At 41.0% G+C, this 24432-nt stretch overlaps 1 protein-coding gene across 2 annotated transcripts; it reads right to left on the bottom strand.

The window, feature by feature from the left end:
* Window positions 1-1845: 1845 nt before the first annotated feature.
* On the bottom strand, window positions 1846-23559 carry TRIM38 (tripartite motif containing 38). Of its 2 annotated transcripts, none has more exons than XM_054491343.2 (8): window positions 23357-23559; window positions 22932-23163; window positions 19247-19845; window positions 16767-16862; window positions 14087-14317; window positions 13127-13149; window positions 12918-13030; window positions 1846-3082 (listed from the first exon to the last, which is right to left on the bottom strand). In XM_054491343.2, exons 3-8 carry the CDS (start codon window positions 19655-19657, stop codon window positions 2559-2561), a joined length of 1398 nt encoding a protein of 465 aa, XP_054347318.1. In that variant the 5' UTR covers window positions 19658-19845; window positions 22932-23163; window positions 23357-23559; the 3' UTR covers window positions 1846-2558. The 2 variants fall into 2 exon arrangements, with proteins under 2 accessions (XP_054347318.1, XP_054347317.1); XM_054491342.2 differs by having other exon boundaries at window positions 23295-23407.
* Between the last annotated feature and the right edge of the window lie 873 nt (window positions 23560-24432).

The following is a 24432-nucleotide window of genomic DNA, read 5'->3' as shown; positions in this document are numbered from 1 at the left end:
CGCTCTGTAAGTGTCTGAATTTCATTTTGTATTTATTAGTCTGTTTAGATTTTCTTTCCCTTCTTGGGTCAGTTAGGCCATTTGTTTCTTTTTAAAGGTTTTCAAATTTACTTGCATCTAATTCTTCAAATTACTCTCAAAATTATTCCAGTATATATTCTTTTGTTCCTATTTTCTTCTGTATTCTCTATTAAAATAGCTAATGATTTATCTAGCAGGACTTATATTCTTTCTATAACTTTCCTGCACCCCAATTAATCTCCAATTTTATATTTATTCTGGCCTTCCTTATGGTTTCCACAGGTTTATTTTATTCATTTTTTAAAACGTTTATTTAATTGTTTATTTTGTTATCATTCTTTCTTATTCGGCAATCTAAGTGCTTAGGGATATAGAATTTCCTCTAAGCAGCATATGCTAGGCTTTAACAATGTTAGGAGGCCTCCCCTTTCTGGGGAAGACCACACTTAGATAACACAGGACTGTGGGATGCCAAGAGGTAGAGAAGAGCTTATGAATATCCAGATTACATCTTCACTGATCCTGCACAAAGGTGGGGTTCCTCGGTTACCCACTGGGTCCTATTCCCCAAGTCTGGGTCAGTATACTGAGACTACAGGGATATAGAACAAGTACGACTGGGGATAATCCTTCTGTTGGAGAGAAAAATCTTTTTTGTCTATTCATCTTAGGTTCTCCATCTGCAGCCCTATCAAGTAGACTAACAAAAGACAGATTGACAAGACAGAAACAAAGCATGTGCATTGCACAAACACAGGGGAGTACTGAGATGAATACTCAAGAGGATTTAGAACTTGGGCTTATATAGCATTTTAACAAAAGAATACATTTTTTAAGTAACAAGGAAGAGGAAAAGGACTTTGAGTTTCTAGTGCAGTAAATTGTGGGAAGGCAATTTTTTTTTCCTTTTTTTTTTTTTTTTTGTTTTAAATAAGACTTCTCTGGTGCTATGTCCAGGCTGATAAGAGTCTAAAGTCTCTGGTGACCAACTTTTGTTCTTCCCGGAGTAAGAGGACACCTTCACAATTTCATATCCTGCTTTTAGGCAAATAGGGAGAGGGCAGAGGTGTTTGTTTTTTTTCATCTATTTTTTTCTCAATTGTCTTCAGCTCAAAATACTTCTTATGCCAAAGATGGCATATTCTGCTACCCTTCACTTGCTAGTTACAACCCAGCCTCTATCATCATAATTAGAACTTCTGACCCTGGGGAACATGGGCAATAGTCTGAACTCTTTTATGTCTCCCTTAGGCAAAGATGGAGGCCCAGCCATGCCTCTGACATCTAGACACAACTGTTGCTTCATTTCTCCTATTCTCCGAGGTGATGTCATAGAACCTCAACAAATATCAGTAAACACTAATTTTTTTTTTTTTTTTGCTTGAGGCACAGCATGATCTTGGCTTACTGCAACCACTGCCTCCCAGGCTCAAGCAATTCTCCTGCCTCAGCCTCCCGAGTAGCTGGGTTACAGGCGCCTGCGACCATGCCTGGCTAATTTTTGTATTTTTAGTAGAGACGGGGTTTCACCATGTTGGCCAGGCTGGCGTTGAACTCCTGACCTCAAGTGATCCGCCTGCCTCAGCCTCCCATAGTGCTGGGATTACAGGCGTGAGCCACCATACCTGGCCATCAATTTTTATGTCAATTCTAAATTATAACATTTAGCAATTTTGTGACTTTTCGTGGTCATCATTAATGTTGTTTATGTTTTAGTTGTAGTCCTGTCATTACCCACTCGGGTATGGTAATTTGCTCTTTTTCAAAATGAAGTTAAGGTCTATTTGATCTTCTCCGAATCATAGTAAGAACTGCCAACAGCCATTTCAGCAATAACTATTTACTGAGATTTTAAAATATTTCAAGGTAATTGGTCCTAGCAGACTGGAAAATACCAACTTCTTTTCCAGAACTGAATCCCCCATCAAAGTTCAGTTTTACTCATCATTCCATTTTCATTTGAAGCATCTCATTGTAAGCCAGTCTTAACCCTTCTCTCACACTTTGCTTGGCTGTTTCTCAGGTATAACTCGGTAAGTCTGGTAGCCTCCAGGACTGCCGCTTAGATTATTAAACATGTCAGTGGTTGGAAGGGTCAATGTTATTTTGATTTTTCTGTTTTGTTTTGTTTTAAATGCAGTTGGCGGATAATTGCAGCTTTCTTTCATTCCCCACATGAGTTCAAATGGCAGCAAACAAACTAGGAGAACGCAGACCTTCTGACCTGTGGGTACCCCTACTCATCACCTGAAGACCCTTGGAAATCAAAGCCCTGACCCATTAAAGACAGATGGAGACAGCAACCTACAATCATCACTATTATCTTGCTTTGCCCCAGTCCAGGTTAACCATCTGTGGTATTTTTAGTTGCTAAGTCCATATATTCAACATAAATCAATTATATATCCACTAAAATCCCAGCACTAGTCTAAGTACTAAGGAAATGACAGCGAAGAAAACAGACCAAACGTCTGCCCTTATGGGATTTACATTATTTTCTCTGTGCTGGTTAAACCAAGGAGCTTCTGCTCTTTTCCTTAGTCATCTGGGGGAGGCAGAAACAAAGGAGAATATTGATAAACCTGGAAATAGGGCCGGAGAGTATCAGAGAAGGAAGCCTTTGGGAAAGTAAAGATGTGGCAGCCAGTAGTCCCGTTATAAAAGGATACAACTCCGGCCTCATAGTCCAGAAAAACTCCCACAAGCAGGGGCTGCTCATGCAGATGAAGGGAAGTTGGGGGAGAAGTAAGTGCTACATAGCCTTTCTTTTTGCACAGCCTGAGGGTCCAGAAGCCAGACTGAGGCTCTTGCTTCATGCCAGTGCCCCTCTGCACATTTTCCATACAAACTCCTAAATCCCACCCGGTTCCTTCGCCAACATCCACTTCAAAGTAACGTCTTCCTGAGGTGAAGCCTTCACAACCCAAGACACAGGGGAAGGCAGTAAATCTCCTGGAAGATGTGTCCTGATTCTCCTGGGTGTATCCACGAGTCACTTGTCTCCGATCCTCAGAGAGAATTAGTTCATGATGAGCTGTATCTGGATCCAGAGTCACACTAACTGAAAAACAAAACAAAACAAACAAAAATAATTTTGTTGCTGTGAAGAACACAAGTTATTTTACTTTTTTTTTTTGAGATGGAGTGTTGCTCTGTCACCCAGGCTGGAGTGCACTGGCATTATCTCAACTCACTGCAACCTCCACCTCCTGGATTCAGGCAATTCTCCTGCCTCAGCCTCCTGAGTAGCTGGGACTACAGGTGCGCACCACCACAACTGGCTAATTTTTTAAAATTTTCTGTAGAGATGGGGTTTCGCCATGTTGGCCAGGATGGTCTCAAACTCCTGACCTCAAGTGATCCACCCGCCTCGGCCTCCCAAAGTGCTGGGATTACACAGGTGTGAGCCACCATGCCCCGCCACAAGTTATTTTCAATAAAACCAGCCTGTGTTCAAACCCAAGTATTGTTTCTTATAAACTGGGTGAGCTTAGGCATCATTTAACTCTCTGAGCCTCAGTTTGTTAACTATAAAGTGGAAATTACCGTGTTTGTTGCAGAAAATGGTGGGTAGGATTGAACAAGCTTATGTTTGCTTAATGCTTGGTAAAATTCCTGGTACATGGTAACCACCTAATAAGTGGTAATTGTTGGGATGGTCAGGCCCAACACCAGGCCATGGGGGCTGCAAAGTCCGGCGGGGTCAAAGGAATGAGAAAAGACAAGTTAAGAGTGCATAAAGTGGGTCCAGGGGGCCAGCGCTAGATTGGAGGCTGTGAAGGCCCTAAGCTCTGGGAGCCCACACTATTGGTGATCAAACAAAGAAGCAGGTGGTGAGGACGTGAGGGTAAACAGGTGAGGGTGTGAGGACATGGGGGTAGAAAGGTAGTGGTGCATTAAGCATAGCTGTGATGGTTTAGCATTTTCTTTGACATACATAGAATATACTCTGCTGCTTGAGATAATAGAGGACATGTTTATGAGTAAGAAGCAAGGAACCAACAAGTCTGTGCACTTTCCAGAGGCTATGAGGGGTTTTATGCCCTGAGCCCTGGGTTCCATCCAAGCCACAAGGGGTTTTATGCCCTAGGCTTAGATTTGTGGTGCAGTAGGGCAGCCTTCCACCCTTTGACACAGAGCTTGGTGTTCCAAAGGCCACGAGGGGTTTTGGATCTTGGACCCTGGACATCTTCCGAGACTCTTTTACATTATGACAGACAAGCCAGTCCTGCTTCAACATGTAGTAATAATTATATCATCAACATCATCTTCGTCTTAATTATTCAGGGATGCCAAGGTACAGAACTAACCTGTTAATATGGTTACCATCCTGTCCAAAGTTCTTCTCCCATGCAGGACTTCCAGGAATCATGAGACAGTTGAGCAGAAAGATACCTTTTCCCTTCTCTACTGAATAACCACCAACATTGAGAATCAGAGAGGGAAAATGACCCAGCTAATGTCTTCGCTTGTTATTGGAAGACCCAGGTCTCATGACACATGCCTAGTCCCATGACTTTTAATTGTAAGCTCTTCTCTTTCCCCTCAGATAATGTTCCATAAGCATTAGTATGAGATAATAATACACTGAGGACCAATATACATGAAAAATATCAGACTAGAATCAAACAAGACAGAAAAAAAATCTGATAACCTAAAGTGAGGTACTGAACGGTATGCAGTTTTAAAAATAAAAAATGGTAATAGGATGTTCTAACAAGAGAGTTAAGAAACCACTGTGCTACTGAGTTAAATGTTGATCAGTTGGTCTGTGACAATTAAGGAATTCAAGTATTCAGAAACACTTCCTGTGCTGGATGCTCTCTGTTTGTTCTTCCAAATAATTCCCTCACTTTTCCCTGTCTTGCTCTGTGCCCAGGAAGGCTGACGTGGACATATTAACCAGGCTTTCTGCCCTCTGGCTTCTGCTTGGTTCAGCCAATGGGAAGCACCAAAGGAGACCATAGGGCACAAAGCAGCAGCCTTGGGAGTATTCAGTACCCCAGTTCCACGCTCTGATTTGGAGGGTCTGCATTCCTCTGCCTCTGGGGACACTCTCGTATAGTTGCAGCTCCCCACACCTGCCACTTGAGGCCCAGAGGAGGTGATGGCTCTCTAACTGTTCCTAGCTCTGGGAAATCCTTCTGGATTTCCCAACTCCTCACCTTTGTAAATACCCTCTTTTTTCAAACTCTATTCAGTTAGCTCTTATCAGCCTGACTCACAGAAGTTTGGGGTTTCCATTCATATTACCTGAATGACCCAGGAAAACCCATGTTGAGAAATTAAAATGTTTACAAGGTGGTAATACCACTTAAGAGAAAAAATATCAATTGGATTTTTTAAATTTCCCCTATCTGTTGGTGTGACATATCAACAAAAACATATAGAAAGATTGGAAGCTAAAAGATAAATAATATAGTCATATACTGTTATAGTATTATATCAAAAGATATTAAGTCAGAGCATTATTAAGAATGGAAGGAGGGCCAGGTGTGGTGGCTCATGCCTGTAATCCCAGCACTTTGGGAGGCCAAGGCAGGCGGATCACTTGAAGCCAGGAGATCAAGACCAGCCTGCCCAACATGGCAAAACCCTGGCTCTACCAAAAATACAACAATTAGCTGGGCATTGTGGCACATGCCTGTAATACCAGCTACTTGGGAGGCTGAAGCACAAGAATCACTTGAACCGGGGAGGCAGAGGTTGCAGTGAGCTGAGATTTCGCCACCACACTACAGCCTGGGTGACAGAGAGAGATTCTGTTTCAAAAAAAGAAAAAAAAGAAAGAATGAAAGGAGTCACCTAAAGAAGATAACACAATTTTAAACATAAATGCACTATATTATTAGTGAATTCATGTTTAGAATTGTGTTAATATACAAAGCAAAAATTGTAGAATTATAGGAGAAATTGACAAATCTACAATCATCATGGGATATTTTAACATTCTTATTTCCATAATTGATAGATCAGGCAGACCAAAAGAAAAAAATAAGGGAAGATATGGAAGGTCTGAACAATCTAAGAAGCCCAATCTCATAGTCAATACATAAAGCTCAGCAATTGTTTAATAATAGTAAGCAGAGAATATGGTTTTCTCAGGTATAGATGGAAAATGTACTAACTGAGTAAATACTAGGCAAAAAGCAGTCTGAACAAATTTCAATAAATCTGTATTACACAGATCATTTTCTCTAGCCTCAATATAAGATTATAAACCAATAATAAAAAGATGACTAAAAAGATTCTAAATATTAGGAAATGTAAACTAATAAATCATTAGAAGATGTATAGAATAGAACAATAATAAAATGCTATTTATAAAAATATATAACGAAGCTAAAGCAGAATTTTAAGGAAAATTTGTAGGCTTTAAATGCTTATCTTAGAAAAATTAAAAAGCTGAACATTAATGAGCCAAGCATCTAATTTAAATTTTAAAAAGAACATAGAAAGCCAAATATAATTTTTTAAAAAGAAAAAATAGATATTAAACAATGTAACAGTGAAGTTAAAGAAAACAAGAATGCAATAAAGAGGAAAAACAAAAAAGTAGCTTCTTTTAAAAAAAATTTAATAAAATAGACATCCCTGCAATGAGATTTATCAAAGTAAGACAGAAGGCACAAATGTAATGAATACAGAAACTTTTTAAATATTACAGAACTTTATAATAAATCTTATGCTACTAATAAAATTGAAAGCACTGATAAAATTATTACTTCCTAGGAAAAATATTTCTGAGTAAAACTCATTCAAAAAACAAATAAAGCATGGGCAGACCTAACATTAAAGAAATAAAATCACTACTTTAAATTTTACCAACAGATAATAAAACATGCATCTTTATCAAGCAAAAATGGATCTTGTCAGTTTTATAGGAAATTTAGAAGTCAAGGCATGAGTAATGCCAATCTCATACCAAATCCTCCAAAGAATAGAAAATTATGGCACCCGCTTACAGACATAGATATAGAACTCCTGCACAAAATAATATAAATAACAAACCAAATTTTATATATGCAACTATACATATTATATGTGTATGTATTATATATGTTAACATATACATATATATGTATAGAATTATATGTTCTACATATTATATATGTATAGTATATGTATTTTACAATATACAAATGAAAACCCAATCTTTAGTATATTTATCTATATTGTCATATATGACACATATAATACATTACATCAAAAATGTGTACAATAATCAGGCCAGGCACAGTGGCTCAAGCCTGTAATCCCGGCACACTGGGAGGCTGAGGCGGGTGCATCACTGGAGTCCAAGAGTTTGAGACCAGCCTGGTCAATATGGCCAAATTCCATCTCTACAAAAAATATGAAAAATTATCCGGGCATTGTGGTGCACACCAATAGTCCCAACTACTCGGGAGGCTGAGGTGAGAGGATCATTTGGGCCTGGAAGGTGGAGATTGCAGTGAGTCGAGATTGCACCACTGCACTCCAGCCTGGGTGGCAAAGGGAGACCATGTCTCAAAAAAAAATTAAAAATTAGCCAGGTATGGTGGCCTGTTCCTGTAGTCCCAGCAACTGGGGAGGCTGAGGTGAGAAGATCACTTTAGCTCAGGTGGTCGAGCCATGATCGCACCACTGTACCACTCGGCTTGGGCAACAGAGTGAGAGCATGTCTCAAAAAAATATATATATAAACACACACACACATACACACAGTAATCAATAGATATATGTACCAATCAATGCTTGACTTTTATATATAATATAGATTACATCTTATTAGATATATAGTATTCCTTCTCTATAGATAGATAGATACAGATATAGACATAGTATCCTCTACCCATATTAGAGAGAGGATACTATATCTATCTATAGTATATAGAGATGCTGCCTCAAAAAAATTTAAAAATCAGCCAGATGTGGTGGCCCATGCCTGTAGTCCCAGCTACTGGGGAGGCTGAAATGAGAGGATCGCCATTGATCCTCTCATTGGTTGAGCCATAATCGCACTACTGCACCACTCAGCCTGGGAGACAGAGTAAGAACTGAGGTGGGAGGATATAGATATAGATATATAAATAAATATATATAGAGAGAATACTGTATATGTGTGTATGTGTATATATATATTATGAAGACACTGGGAGAGAATACTATATATATATGTGTGTGTATAGATATATTATGAAGACACTGGTGGGATGGTTTCATTACCAATTGGACCAAGAGTCCAGGTATGGAGCCAACATGCAATGTTGTTGTTGACTGAGCTGGCAGAGCACTGGTCATAGTTACAGGAAAAGAAGGTCTCCAATGAGACATACTTAACAAAATATATGAACTTGCTGTATACATGGAGAGTTCTGGTGTGTATATAGCCTTCTCTCACCAACCTAGCAATTGTCTTCATCATCATTATAATGCTATCAGAGCATAGATGACAGCTAAATTTTTTTGTCCTTTTCTTCTTCCTCTTCCTTCCCCTCCCCCACCTCTTTCTCTTCCTCCTCCTCCTTCATCTCCTTTTTTTTTTGAGATGGAGTCTTACTCTGTCGCTCAAGCTGGAGTGCAGTGGCACAATCTCGGCTCACTGCAACCTCTGCCTTCTGGGTTCAAGCAATTCTGCCTAAGCCTCCAGAGTAGCTAGGACTGCAGGTGCACACCACCACGCCTGGCTAATTTTTGTATTTTTAGTAGAAATGGGGTTTCACTATGTTGGCCAGGCTGGTCTCGAACTCCTGCCCTCAAGTGATCCTCCTGCCTCGGCCACCCAATGTGCTGGGATTACAGGTGTGAGCCACTGTGCCCGGCCTCCTCCTTTAAGAGACAGGGTCTAGCTCTATTGCCCAGGCTGGGTACAGTGGCGTGATCATAGCTTACCACAGCCTCGAACTCCTGGGCTCAGGAGATCCTCCTGCCCTAGTCTCCCCAGTAGCTGGAATTACAGGCATAGCACATGGGGCTAATAAAATTAATTAGGTGATAAAATTCACTGTCCACTGATGACTAAGCTCTTTGGAAATAAAAGACACAGACCTTGAAGGAAAATGTGTCTACTTAATTTTGAAACCCTATTTATCAAAAAACAGGATGAAAATTCAAAATGCCATCCACATGCCAGAAGATATCAGCTATAATAAGTTCCCATAAATCAATAAGGAAAAGAACCCAATAAAAATTATTAAACCACAGTAAATCATGGGTAAATCACAGAAGCCTGAAGGGCTAATGGACGTACAAAAAGAATCTCAATCTCACTAGTGAAATCAGAAAAGCAGAAATTAAGTACACAGTTAGGTACCATTTTAAATCCATAAGACTGTCAAAATCGTAAATTATATAAGTAAAGACTCAGGGAGTTTTGGAGGAGTGAGAGCTCTTATATTGCTGGTGGGGTAGAATTGGAACAATTTTAAGATCTGTAGTATCTGGTAAAATTATGATATGCATCCCTCACACCAGCATGTCACTCCAAGGTATCTCCCTGGAGGAAACATTCACGGGACACAAGGAAGCATGGATAAGAATGTTCACAGTAATTGTCTGCAACAGCAACAACAACAAAAAAACCCAACTACACACAACCTCAATGCCCAGTCCACAAGGCGATGGATTAAATACTCTTCAGGCCGGAGATGGTGGTTCATGCCTGTAATCCCAACACTTTGGGAGGCCGAGGCGAGAGGACTGCTTGAGCCCAGGAGTTCAAGACCAGCCTGGACAAAATAAAGAGATATTGTTTCTACAAAAAATTTTTTAAAAATTAGCCAGACGTGGTGGTGCTTGCCTGTGGTCCCAGCTACTGGGGAAGCTGACGTGGGAGGATTGCTTAAGCCCAGGAATTTAAGGCTGCAGGGAGCCATGATGGGGCCATTGCACTCCAGCCTGGGTGACAGAGTGAGACCCTGTCTAAAAGAGATAAGTAAATAACAACTTTGCACTTCTGTCACATTGCAAAATGGTGAAAGAGTGGTTTCTAGACTCTAGACTCTTTCTATGACTACCTTCTAGTTATGAGATCCTACAACACTCACCTAACCTCTCTGTGTCGTATTTCCTCCTCTATAAAGCAAAAATGCCCCATATAGAGAGGACTGTGATATAAAACAAGAACCAAGAAAAGTAAAGCTTTTCTAATCTGTCACAGACTAAAGAGTGCTCAGTATATGTGAGTCATTATTCCTGGTGCTGGTAGGAGTATACGTTACAACTTTGAGTCAAGTAATATGGTACCATATATTAAGATTAACAACAACCTCAGCAATCCCAGTTTGGGGTATGTTCCCAAAAGAAATGAAAGCACCAGGATATAAGGATGCATGGACTAGAAAGTTATTGTAGCAACATTGTAATAACTAAGTTCTAGAAACAGCCTGAAGCTCCATCAGTAGGGATATGGTTACATATATTTATTATATTCTTATGGAATATTAGACATAAAAAGTAATGAGTAACATAGAAGGGACAGTGTATATATGTTACATGTTTGTACAAACTTAGGGAAAGATATAGGTCACCCTACCTAGAGAAGTCAGATTGGAGAGGGGTGGGAGAAACCTTGAACTTTCTCTTTATATCCTTTGTATTGTTTGACTGATTAAAATTTATTTGTTGCATCTGCTTGAAGGCAATGTAAAATAAAATAGATAAACATACATTTAAAAATAAAAATAAAATTTATTCGTGTCACTTTTGTAATAAGGCCGGGCACAGTGGCTAACATTTGTAATCCTAGCACTTTGGGAGGCAGATCACCTAGGTCAGGAGTTCGAGACCAGCCTGGCCAACATTGTGAAACCCCATCTCTACTAAAAATACAAAAATCAGCCAGGCGTGGTGGTGTGTACCTGTAATCCCAGCTACCTGGGAGGCTGAGGCACTGGAACCCAGGAGGCAGAGGCTGCAGTGAGCCGAGATTGTGCCACTACAAGTCAGCCTGCGCAACAGAGCGAGACTCCATCTCAAAAAAAAATTTAAAAAAAGAAAAATTTTAATAAACAGTGTTTAAGAGGGGAGAAATATTTAGTTAAAAGATAAGCCCATTTAAGAAATAGTTTCATTTGACCCGGAAGGCAGAGCTTGCAGTGAGCCGAGATCGCGCCACTGCACTCCACCCTGGGCGACAGAGCGAGACTCTGTCTCAAAAAAAAAAAAAAAAAAGAAAGAAAGAAATAGTTTCACTTGAAACATACTATGATTCCTTCTGTAAAAGATGAGAGTAGGCAAATTGACTCAGTGAAATCCCAGCAAAACTTACACAAAGTCTTGTTCTTCCTTCCTGTCATCTGTATAGGATGCAATACAGAGTGCTTTTGGCTTTTGTTGTTGTTTGTTGTTGTGTATTTGAGGGGAACACAGGTCTATAATTCCTTATCTGAAATCCCTGGAACAAAATGGGCTTTGCCATTCAAATTAGTTTAGAAGTTATAAAGGCAAAAAAATGCATATACTCTAAAGTTCAACCCCATCACGGCCTAAGGCAGAGCCCTGTAATCAAATTCATCAATATATCTGCAGCAAAACATTTATTCAAATTAAGTGGGATAAATAAAGACTTTTAAATAGTCTCATCTCAGTACCGTTCAGGGTTGGCCACTGTGGAAGACAGACTCAAGGGTGGCCTTCTATGATTCCTGCCTCTTGGTGTTCACACCCTCATAAAATTTCTTGTCTTTGAGTGTGAGCAGGGCTTATGAATTGCTTCTGACCAATAGGATATGGCAAAGATGATGGGATATAATTTCTATGATGACGTTTCATTATGTAAGACTCCATCTTGCTGGCAGATTTTCTCTAAAGAGTCTGTCTCCTGAGCTCTCTCTGAAGAAATAACTGGCCATGTTATAAGCCCATGTGCAAAGAGCTGAGGGGTGGCCTGTAGAAGCTGTGGGCAACCTCCAGCCAACAGCCAGAAATAACCAGGGCCAAAGTCCTGCAACCATCAGGAAAGAAATTCTGCCTGCTACCTCAGTGAGCTTGGAGGTGGATTCTTCCTTAGCCTAGCCTCCAGATAAGAACACAGGCTGACCAACACCTTAATTGCAGCCTTGTCAGACCCTAAGCAGCGGGCCCAACTAAGCTGTGCCCAGATTCCTGAACCACAAAAATTGAGATAATATATGGGTGTTGTATTAAGGTTCTGAATTATGGTAATTTGTTTGTACTAATAGATAACTAATATAACCACCAAATCATTTCAGGTTAGGCCAGATTTTTACAGCCAAATGAATCATGATAAAACTTTCCATTTTCAGGGATTTTTTTGATTTTGTACTTATGGATACAAATTTGTGAAAGTATAGTCAGCACTGATTTAAAAAATCAAGGGAGTAGGAAACTCAGTAAATGGTTCTAACATTTTGGAATCTGTAAATTGGTTGTAACATTTATCATCTGTGTTATCTAAGTCAAGTTCCTAAAATATGTGAATGCTAGGCTATCATACTCACCTACCATTCTTGCATTGCTCTAAGAGTTGGCTGATCTATTAATAATAAACACTATGATCAGATCTAATACCATGATGTGGTACTATGATCATGTGTCAGTCACAGGGCTAAGCACTTTGTATATGTTGATGCATTTAATTTTGATGATAACTCAATGAAGTAGGAGCTGTTAATATTTTCATTTTTCAGAGGGGGAAAGCAAGTCACTTGGAGTAACATGGCTAATAAGTGAAAGAATAAGAATTTGAAAGGTTTGCGCAGATAACCAGAATGCAATGCTCATCACATTCACTAAGCAGTGAATCATACTTACTAGAGAAAGTATGAAAGCTCTACTGAAATTAACTAAACAACCTCTCTGGCTGTGAGCCTGCCGAGGGACAGGTGGTAAACTTGGTTACTGCATAAGGCCCCTTCTATCCACAGTATTCAGGAATTCTTTAGTGCACATACCTTGATGACTCCTTAACATTTTCTTCACATCGAAGTAAAGCTTGGAAACATTGCACATAGTATGAAGTTCCAAGGAGATGGCCTCTGATGTTTCCAGCTTCACAGCCCAACTCCTAGAATAAGCAAAGGCCAGAGATTTCTTCAGAGGTGCATTCCATTCAGTTCTATATATGCACATCCTTCCCCTCCTGCATTCACACAGGACTTACCTGCTCAAAGTGTCTTTCACATTCTATAAAGAAACAAAAAGAAAAGGTAAGCATGGGAATACCGGTATTTCATGGGGCTTGTCATGCAGGGCTATTCTTCTTTGCTTTACCCAAAGAAGTAGAGTTACCCCAGTCTTAGATATTGATGGATACTCAAACAAAGTAATTCCCACCAGTCTTAGATATTGATGGATACCCAGATGGAATAATTCCTACCAGCTTCTGGGAGATTCAGCATGGCAGGATGTTTATCAACATTTGCATCTATTCTCATCCTTGCTGAAGTCTGAGGGCCAGGAGCTTTGTCCATGCTCCCTCTGTCAAGACTAGCTTTTGGTGATCGGATTTCCTTCACAGTGAGCCCAGATTAGAGAACACTTATCATAAAGGTCCTTAGTGGTGAATCTGTGCACAGCCCTGAGACTGGGCCACTAAGATGGTGGTAGCAGGTATCACACAGTGGTAAAGCAATCATGCTATACACTCAACCTTACAGTATAGTCACCAATCCTGTTAGTTAGAACCAGAATTAATGGCTCCAGATGTTTATCTTCCTACAGATAAAGCTGTAGATTGTACCATAAAAGCTCTGGAGCAAGGGTTCTACAAGCAAATCAGGGAAAAGGTTATCACTCATTTTGGCTGCCCCGCTTCATCACCCATCAGTCACCTAGTGGAGTATTTCAGGAGAGAGTCAACAACCAGGGTTCTCTGCACATGGGCCAAGGAGGCAAACAGTGGTGAATGTTATCCCGTGGTTTCATTTGGCCAAGCTTGTTCCCTCAGAAGTTTATTTTTCTAATTGACATAAAGGTACCCTATAGATTAGTGGAGGCCAGCCTGATGGCACTGATGTACATCTAAAAGAAACATTACTTTATCTTCCCATGCTTCCTTACCATTCTCCTTTAATAGCACAATAACATACCTTTTTTCCCTACTCCAAGTACACAGCCTCACCTGCAGCAATTTCTGGGCTGAGCCCTGACATTTTTCCTCTAGTTCCAGGATATGGCTCTTGAGTTCATTGCTCTTCAGCCCCAGACCAGCCTCATGGTCCCTCAGTCTACTCAGAGTCTGTTGTTCTTCTTTCTCCAGCCTCCAGAGATAAGACTTCTCTTCCTCATGTAGGAAACACTGGAGATTCTTAAAGTCAGACTGGATTTTTTGTCTCTGAATCTGTACCTTCTCCTGGAGTCAAGAAAGTATGGTCAAAAGGTGGAAGTAAACCAAATGTCTATCTATGGATGAATGGATAAACAAGAATAAAAGTCTGACACACGCTACTACATGATAAGCCTTGAAGACATTCAAGCAAAATAAGCCAGAAACAAAAGGGCAAATATTGTAAGACTTTGCTTATACAAGGCATCTAGAATAGTTAAGTTCATAGAGACAGAAAGTAAAATAGTGGTTACAAGGTGTTGGCAAGACCAGAAAATGGAAAGTTATTGTTTAATGGGTAGTGAGTTTCAGTTTAGAAGATGAAAGATGAAACTGAGTTGCAGTTTGGAGATGGGAATGGTGATGGTTGCACAACAATGTAACAATGTAAAAGCACTTAATTCTACTGAACTGTATACTTAAAAGTGGTTAAATGCTTAAGTGTTATATATATTTTCACACAAACACACACACACACACAATCAGCCACTGGGACATTATTTTCTCATGAGTCACTGAAGCTGGAAGAATGGCCCCAGTTTCCTGCTGCAGAGTCATGTGTGGGAGGCAGGCACTCAGATGTGGAAAAGGTTGTCTCAGATTCCTTATAGTCACCCAATTAATTTTCTTGTTCCTCAGCCAAGACACAGGAGAAAGCTGGGTTAGGAATGCTAGATAATTTAATTGTGAAACTAGGGCCAAGTTCAAACACTTTATCAGTTACAAGGATAAAAAGAAGTTTTTACTTATGATTTAAGAAGTTAGATTTCTGAGTTGGAGCGATTTTCTTGAAGTAAAAGCTTATAATGAACATCACCCAGACTGGATTTTAAGACAACCAGGCTGGTAAGAGGGTCCATAATTCTTGGCAGGGGGAGCTCTGAGTGTGGCAGGCATTTATTATGGTTAACTGAGAAATATTGTTCTACTACCCTAGGGTCATCTTAAGCATTCCTATGTGTAAGACTGACAGAAATCAAGTGAAACTCTCATCTGAGGAGATGTAAAGTTGCAATTTCCATTAGTGCTGTCTAAATTAAGGCAGGGGGAGTGTGTATTCAGGGCAACTTGAATCTATGTTCTCGGATTGCAGTCTTCAAACTTGGCCCAAATAAACTCTCTACTTATCTTAAAAAAATAAAAATTAAAAAATAAAAATAAATTCATACAGTGTTTTGATGACTATGATGTAGAAGAAGGGTCTTTGACTTAGGATGAGGTGGAATTTTTGTGTAGGAGACAGGTGCAGCTTTAACTCTTGTATAGACGAGTTTTCATATATGTTAGTTACAATCAAGGTCTTCCCCATTGCCCAAGATCCTAGAAATGGGGGAAGTAAGAATGTACTCAGGAGCTCAAGAGCAACATCCACAAACAAAGATCAGGGTAGAGGTTAGAAAGGACTCTTGAAAGAGAGAAAATTGGTCATCAGTTTGTGGGATTTTACTGCAAGCTAGTGAATTATATAAATACAAAGTTTGGTGCAAAAGTAATTGAGGTTTTTGCCTTTACTTTAATGGCAAAAACCGCAATTACTTTTGCACGAACCTAAATATTTCCATAAAAGAATGTGGCTCTGATAATGTGGAAGTTAGTCAGCCACGGAAATTGTCCGAAAGTTTGTAGTTGCAAGTGTGTAGGTTGTTGCATTACTTATGATGTACTTATAAATCAAGTATAGGCCGGGTGCAGTGGCTCACGCCTGTAATCCCAGCACTTTGGGAGGCTGAGGTGGGTGAATCATGAGGTCAGGAGACTCAGACCATCCTGGCCAACATGGTGAAACCCCGTCTCTACTAAAATACAAAAAATTAGCCAGGCATGGTAGCGCATGCCTGTAATCCCAGCTACTCAGGAGGCTGAGGCAGGGGAATTGCTTGAACCCGGGAGGTGGACGTTGCAGCGAGCTGAGATCGCACCACTACACTCCAGCAAGACTCCATCTCAAAAAATAATAATAATTTAAAAATAAATAAATAAATAAAGTATATTTCTTTCATCAGCCTCATGAGCTTGAGTAGTATGAATTTCAATCTGGAGTGATCCTGTTTTCTAAGTGTTCACAAAGGTTGGTTTCTGTACCTGTAAAGTTGAGAGCCAGATGCTCCACTGTGGTAAAAGTGCCAGGGTAATAAGTTGAGGCCTGCAAACCAGGTTTCTTTTGAGGTATTTAAAATTTGAGACCCAGTCAGTGCTTTTTCTAGGTAAATAGGTATACTAATTCTGCTTCTTCTGACTGAAGTAGCAGGAATCCCAGCCAACTATGGTTTAAAGATGGAAGGGGTTGGTGCTAAATACTCATGGATGTAAACCTGGAACCAGGAGCATAAATACAAATAATGGTTTCTTCCTTGGGTTTCATTTTTTCGATCTGGTTTAGTGAGAATAAATCCTCATTGTGCTTTTCTTCAATCATCCCCTATGACTAAGTTCTAGAATGGAAAATAGCTTGAGATCAATGAAGTCAGATTCTTACTTTCCATTTAGTTATTCGTATTGCTGTGGACAGCTTCTGCTCCGTACATCTGTCTTCAAGTTGCCTCAATTTTGTCACAGCTTTCTGGAGCTTTTCCTGAAGGAAAAATTTGATAAGTGAAGCCTATTCAATTTGACTCTTCATTAGGGACCTAGGGGGAATCCCAATCTTCTAAGATATATTTGAATAATAGTGAATATTTATTGAGTCCTCATTGTTTTTTGCTGGAGAGCATGCTAAAGCCTGTATGTGCAGGAACATACTGATCCCCTTGGCAACCCTGAATAGTGGGTAGGATTTTAAACATCATTTCTGTGCTGTAGAAAATGAGACTAAGAAAGGGGTAAAATAACTTGCCCAAAGGGCTCTATGACTGCCAGGTGGTGGAGCAACAGTTGCAACCTCATCTGCTGACCCAGAGCCTGAGCTACATCCACCACTATAGTCCTGCCAGGAAAAAGTTGTATGTAGAACAAGGTAACCATCATCTAAAAGATATTGTAAAATAACATGCTGAACCAAGCAAAACCAATACCAGTGTTTGGCACACATGAAATTTTGTGTCTTATGAGTCAGGAAAAATCAGGATGCCAGCTGGTTATTAGAAACAGTTCATGGAAGATGGGAATTCTGGTATCTTTTGAACAATGGTATCATGAATCCAATTGAAAATGATTTAGTATTCATGTCAAGCTTTTAGCTTATTCTTCAAAACAGTTTCTCATATTTCTATCGAAAGTGATTTGAAGCTGACCCAAACTGCTAATTGTAGACAATGCTAAAAGAATTGTCTCCTGTCCTCTGTAAACCCAACAAGTATACTCATTAGTTCTCGAGCATTCTCAGGAAAGGGCTCTATGTAACTGTTTTAGCAAAAGATGACATTGTCCTTGCTATATGCCAAGTGCTATTCTATGCATTCTATATTTTAATGTCCTCAAAGCTTATAACCACCTCCTGTGTATGTGTTTTAGGGAGGGAGAACACTGCTATTATCTCCATTTACAGATGGAGAAACCAAGGTGTCAAGACATTAAATAACATGCCCAAAATTGCCCATCTAGTAAGTGACCAAACTCAACTTCAACATAAGCTGGCTCCTTTTCTTACTACTTGGTGGAAAAGTAATTCAAGTGGGAATATCATCATCGCAGTTATTAGCTGCTCCATGGAGTTTAAGGAAGAGCTGCCATGAGCTGAGTGGTGGTCAGGATTGACATGTCCTTAGAAGGACTTAGAGCCTTCATACAAGACCACCTCTGCCTCATGGAGGACAGAATAAGGAGCCTGACACTGGGGACAAAATTTTCCTCAAATTTAGGCAGGATAGAGAAGGAAAAAGGACATCAGGACTATGCCCATTCCTCCATACTGCCAACAGCAAAGTCTCACCTTCCTTAATATGCTTTCTGGCAAGAAATCTGGATGGTACACAAAACCTCTCCCTCTGCTTTACCTTCCACAACCAAGCATTTCCAAATCTTTGACTCTTCTTCCTGAATCTTGCTTAAAATCTGCCCTCTCCTCCCTTTCTTATATGGATAGTTTGAATTTTACTCCTTGATATTCCTTTTATTATAGACATGCCAGAGTAGCTGGGCACAGTGGTTCATGCCTCTAATCCCAGCATTTTGGGAGGCTGAGATGGGAGGGAGACCAGGGGTTTGAGGCCAGCATAAGCAAGAAAGGCAGACCATGTCTCTACAAAAAATAAAAAAATTATCCAGGTATGGTGGGGCATCCCTGTAGTCCTAGCTACTTGGGAGGCTGAGGTGGGAGGATTGCTTGAGCCCCAGGAGGTTGAGGCTGCAGTGAGCCGAGATTGCACCATTGTACTCCAACCTGGGATACAGAGCAAGACCCTATCTCAAAAAAAAGAAAAAAAAAAGTAGAGGTACCAGAGTGATATTTTCAATGTCACTGACCCTTCATTCCCCAAATGAAAATTCCCCCAATAGGTGTTCAATTTTTATGTGTCCTTCAGGAGTTACTTCTAAGATGAACCACTCTCTACCCTAAATGTCCCTCCCCACCACCAAAACCAGGGACATCCAGGCAGGCATTTTTGATAGTTTGTTTTCTTTACTAGACTGTAGATACCTAAAAGGTGATGAGTCTTTCTTCCCTGTTTTCAGGCCCTACTGCACGGCTTTACATATTGTGGTTTTTCAAATGATATTCATGGTGTGAAATAAGAAAAAATGCGGGTGTTTGGTTTGAGAACAACCTGTCCTAAAGCAAAGAGAAATTCATCATAACACAAATGGATAGAGATAAGAGTCCAACCATCCCATTGAAGGTCAGAATGGACAGTCTAGATAATTGAGCAAGAAATCATCATAAACTATTTTTCAGAAGAATGACATGATGAAAGCTGTATTTCCAAGTCATAATGTTAGGTTTCAGGTTAAATTATCTCAGCTCCTGGGGAGCAGGATAAGACTTGGTACTTACCAAGGTCCCCTGGCCCACACACTCACCTTGTAGCCCTGGCATACATCTTCAACAAGAGCTGTGGTGTGCCCTTTGTGCTGCGGTGCCCGCTCACAGCGCCAGCAGATGAGCTGCCCCTCGTCTTCGCAGAACAGGTGGAGCTGCTCTCCGTGTTCCTCACATGACATTTCTTGATCCGTCTCTTTGAGGGCTTCAATGAGGCTTCCCAGCTGCTTGTTGGGTCGGAGGCTATCCACGTGAAATGGAGCCCGACACTGGGGACAGCAGAATGTCTCCTGCCTCAGTTGCTTTTGGCTTGGGTTTTTAAAGAAGTCTGTTATACACAAGTGGCAGTAGCTGTGTCCACAGTTGATGCTTACTGGGTTCGTCATCAGGCTCAGGCAGATGGAGCAGGTGGCTTCCTCCATCATCTTCTTGGTGCTGGTGGTTGAGGCCATAGCTTTTATTGAAAAGCTCCAATATTGGCTCTAGAGATGGAGATGAAGCAGCCAGAATTTTCCACCGTAATGAAAATACACCTCAACTGCACCTCTATGTGATGAGCCGGCTGCAACTGACTTCCATAGGTCTTGAAGGTTTTCCTTCCAACCCTTATTATCTCATTTTGTATTGAAGAAAAGAGGACCTAAAAGGAAGAAGTTGAGGCTGAGGTTGTTTGGGCCACGTTTGAGAACTGCAACCCAGGTGCAGTTTCAAGTTGCCCTCATTAGCAAGCAGTTACAAGTGGTTGTTTAAAGGAAAAAAAGCAGTTTTAAAGCAGTTTTAAAGTTGTTTACCAAGAATTTACATTAAAATAGCATACGCTTTTGACTGGCTATACATTGTTCTTTGTATTACAAATCTCAGGAATATGTAGGTAATAGATGAGGCAGCCAGTCAGGAACAAAATGCTTTTAAACATGGGGTCTTAACTGAAGACCCATACTCCTGCCTCACTTGTCCTGATAAATTTTGCATACCTCACATTAGCTCAGACTGCTCTAAATTATTTAATTATTTTTCTTTCCTCAGTCTTCTAATTTTTTTTTTTTTTTTTTTTTTTTAATGAGACGGAGTCTCACTCTGTCGCCCAGGCTGGAGTGCAGTGATGCGATCTCAGCTCACTGCACCTCCGCCTCCCGGGTTCAAGCGATTCTCCTGCCTCAGCCTCCCGAGTAGTAGCTGGGTCTACAGGTGTGTGCCACTACGCCCCGTGAATTTTTGTATTTTTAATAGAGATGGGGTTTCACCACGTTGGTTGGCCAGGATGGTCTCTATCTCTTGACCTTGTGATCCACCTGCCTCAGCCTCCCAAAGTGCTGGGATTACAGGCATGATCCACCACGCCCAGCCTCTTTTTCTTTTCTTATAAGACAAGTTCTCATTGTCTTGCCCAGGCTGTAGTGGAGTGCAGTGGCAAGACCACAGCTCACAGCAGCCTTGACCTCCTGGGTTCAAGCAATCCTCCTGCCTCACCCTGGCAGAGTGGCTGGGACTACAGGCATGTGCCACCATGTCCAGCTAAAGTCTTCTCTCCGGAAAGAAGAAATGCATTGGAATTTAGAGGATACACAAACGTCTAGCTGTGTAGCTAATACAGTAGCCACTATCATGAGTAGGAATTTAAATTTAACTTAATAAAAATTAAAATGAAAAAATTCAGTTTTTCTGTTCCACTTGCCACATTTCAATTGCTTAATAGTTGCATGTGACTAGTGGCTACATAACAGCCTCAATATACAACATTCCGTTATCACAGAAAGTTACCTTGGACCAAGTTCTGGGAGAAGCAATGCAGGCTTCCTCACAAAAGCTGTAGAAGAGAGAACTCAGGGAGTGTGAAACTCTTTCTGATTCTAGTTAACTTCAAGAATAATTGTTACCAGGCCAGCACGGTGGCTCACGCCTGTAATCTCAGCACTTTGGGAAGCTGAGGCGGGCGGATCACCTGAGGTCAGGAGTTTGAGACCAGCCTGACCAACATGGCAAAATCTCATCTCTACTAAAAATACAAAAAGTTAGCTAGGCGTGGTGGTGCACAACTGTAATCCCAGTTGCTCAGGAGGCTGAGGAAGGAGACTGACTTGAGCTCTGGAGGGGGAGGTTGCAGTGAGCCCAGATTACACCACTGCACTCCAGCCTGGGTGAAAGAGTGAGAATCTGTCTTAAAAAAAAAAAAGAATAATTGGTACCAGAATTACTCTTTGTAATTGGTAGTAACACTTATGCAATTGGGTGATCTGTGACAGATTCCATTGAAGGAGTATGGGGAGCTTCACCCCAATATATGACTCCCTGGTATAATGAGTATTTTGAATTAAAGGCCCTTAGAGATCAGCAGATGCTGGAAGAGACTTTTCCCCTATCTACATAAAGACCAGTCACACTAGACAAGAAGAACAATTGTTTTTCCTTCCAACTCCTATTATCTCATTTTGTATTGAAGAAAAGAGGACTAAGAACGTAACCAGACCTAATCAGACACTTTCATAAAATAATGTCTGTCTCTCAGGCTCATTCATTTTCCAAAGAGAACCATTTACAAGTTAAACTCTGTCCCTCCATTCATTCATCCTCCCGAATATTCATTTATTCTCCCTAGTAATCATTTACTGCCCCTCAACAGGATTACCTATATTCTCCTGATATCACCCTTCCCCTCTGAAATAAATATGTATACATGTATAAATATGTTATATATACATATTTATACAGTATACATACATATTTATACATATGTAAATATATGCATACATATTTATATTTATGTATTTATACATAAGTATTTATAAATAAGGCTACATAAGTATCTACCCCCAATGGCAGAGGGGGTAATCACTCTGTGATTCTAGCCCATGTACCTGTTAATAAATTTGTATGCCTTTTCTCCAATTAGCCTGCCTTTTGTGAGTTGATTTTTCAGTGAACTTCAGAAGGCAAAGGGGAAGTGTTCCCTTGGCTCCTACACCATCATGACAATCAAATTTGACTCCACCTCGATCCGATCCCCCCCATCCCCCACAAAGAACAACAACCAACACTGGTTAATAAGGTCGGTTGTTTTTTGTTTGTTTGTGTTTTTTGTTGTTGTTGTTGTTTTTGCTTTCAGGAGCAGAGGTATAATAGGCAAAAGAAAGAGAAAGGAGAATAGTGAATACCTCTCCTGCAGAGAGAGGGGTGCCTAAGTGGGACTTCCCTGGCTAATAACGTCTTGCTAGAGACCCAACCAGGAGGATAATGGAAGCAATCAAGGCAACCAGAACAACCAGAAGAACTGGTTTATCCTTTTTTGTGCCCTCTCCCTAAACTGAGGGAATAAGAATTGGAAAGAAGGCTGCAGAGCAGAGGGTTTGGTCCTGAGGAGCAGTTATTTCTATGGGATCAGAGCTCCTGCAGAACTGGGGAGTTTACTATTAATATCTCTTCTCCAGGACAGGACCTATCTCAAGAGACATGTTCAGAGTGATTGCAACATAAAGAGTTTGCAGACCCAAGGAGGTAGGGAAGGCAAAAAGAAGATGGGGGAGGCTAGGGATAGGCAACAGAGGAGTGACCAGGAGCAAAAAAGCCTGCCTCTTCTGAGAACCTAGCTGGGCTCTCCCTGCACCCCCCATCCCTCCCCTCGCCTGCCCCCACACCCCTACTCCTGGGAGCTCCTCTAGGACAGGGGCAGAGTCAGGAGGAAGTTTGAAGAGTGCCTAGAATAAAAAACAGTAATTTAACTACAGTTACCGGGTAGGCTGTTTTCCTCTCACAATCAGATCAGTCTCTTGAAGCCACACAATTTCTTCTGAAGATGTGTATTCCTTGGCAGGCTATTTCCTCCAGTGATACACCAGGCCCCTCTCTGCTGGGGTTACTGTGCTTCTGGGGAGATGGGGCTCCCCTCCTTCCAAGGCTCCAGGGTTCCTGTCCTGGGCCCCACTCATCTAAGTTCTGAATCTTCTGAGATTTGGTGTGAAGTCTGGTGAAAGAAAGAGCAGGAAAGAGGTGAGAGCTGTAAAACAAAGAAAGTCCTGACCATTTTCAGAGTTGGAGGGGCCCTGCTGTCAGGAAATATATTCCCCACCCCACCTGCCACCAGTACACACTCACATATCCACTGAGAAAACCTTAGCCTGGACCTTTTCCATAACCTTCACTGCTCAGACACTTACATATTCGCTGCTAGTTCCCTCTGTAGCTGCCACTTCCTGGGTCAGGAAGTTAACTCAGACCGGATTAAACTGAGAAGTGAAACTACTGTGGGAGGCGGGGCTCATAAGATTTAGGAGAAAACTAATGACATTGCTCATATCATTTGCACTCAGCCTCTCCGGTAAAGTAGGGGGAAACGTAGGAAAAAAAATCCTTCTTTTACAGCAATAAAAAGAAGGAACCAATTAATAACCCAGTAAACTATCATGTGACCCCAACACAGAGTATCTAAAAACAGGAAGCCTGCAGAGAATCAGTTCACAGACTCTGATTTGAGATCTTTTACTTTTGCCACCAACTCCCTTGGGAGTCCTTAAGCCTTCCTAGCTGATGTTACTTTTTTGCTATTTCTGGGTTGCTTGTGGTTCTATAACTGCTCTGAAGGGTGTGGTGGAAAAAGGGATGGTAACAGCAGTAGGACTCATTGGCATCACAAAATTCATCTAAGTCAGCTTTCTATTCTTCTCTGTCCCGTTCTGTGTCGTGTTTTTCTCCTTGCTGTCCTTCTGCAGGACTCAGATCTTCTTCAATAGCCAGGGTCAGCCAGGACAGAAAATCGGAGTCACTAGTGGCCCAGCAGTAAGTGCCCCCAGCTTAGAGCTGTGTGGGATCCCTGGGACCATCACTCTGCTTTGTGCTCTGTGGAGAAAAGGCTGTGGGGTCCAGGGTCAAGTCCTTAATGACTCAGCTCCAGCTTCTCCACTTCAAAATGAAAGGAAAAGTACTATCACCACCCAAGTTAGAATTATTATTTCATGGGGAAAAAACCTGGATTACTATCTCACAATAAGAGCTTGTCACATTTATAAGTCTCAGGTGTAAGAGGCATTTATGATAAGAACATAATAAGTGCTGGCTTAAGTAGATGCCGTGGTCCAAGGGAACCAGCAAGGGGAGCTCAGGACACAAGTGGGAGGAGAAATTAAACTTGAATTCTGGGAGCCACTGGCCTGTCTGGGCCCTTGGCCTGTCTGCTGACCCTGATAGCCAAGGGAACATGGAGTTTGGCCCAGCTGCAATCCCTCTCTCTGGTCCA

This window comes from Pongo pygmaeus, chromosome 5 (assembly GCF_028885625.2).
Source record: "Pongo pygmaeus isolate AG05252 chromosome 5, NHGRI_mPonPyg2-v2.0_pri, whole genome shotgun sequence".
NCBI lineage: Eukaryota > Metazoa > Chordata > Mammalia > Primates > Hominidae > Pongo > Pongo pygmaeus.
The sequence above is the reverse complement of the archived record's forward strand: the minus strand, read 5'-3'. Positions and strand labels throughout refer to the sequence as shown.

What these genes read in the sequence shown, in the direction of transcription:
- TRIM38 (XM_054491343.2), bottom strand. Translation starts at nt 19,657, where the DNA reads ATGGCCTCAACCACCAGCACCAAGAAGATGATGGAGGAAGCCACCTGC. An exon ending in ATGTATGCCAGGGCTACAAG is followed by an intron (nt 16,863 to 19,246) that starts GTGAGTGTGTGG and finishes TTTTTCCTTCAG; the next exon opens with GAAAAGCTCCAGAAAGCTGT. An exon ending in CAGCCCAGAAATTGCTGCAG is followed by an intron (nt 13,150 to 14,086) that starts GTGAGGCTGTGT and finishes GTTTCTTTATAG; the next exon opens with AATGTGAAAGACACTTTGAG.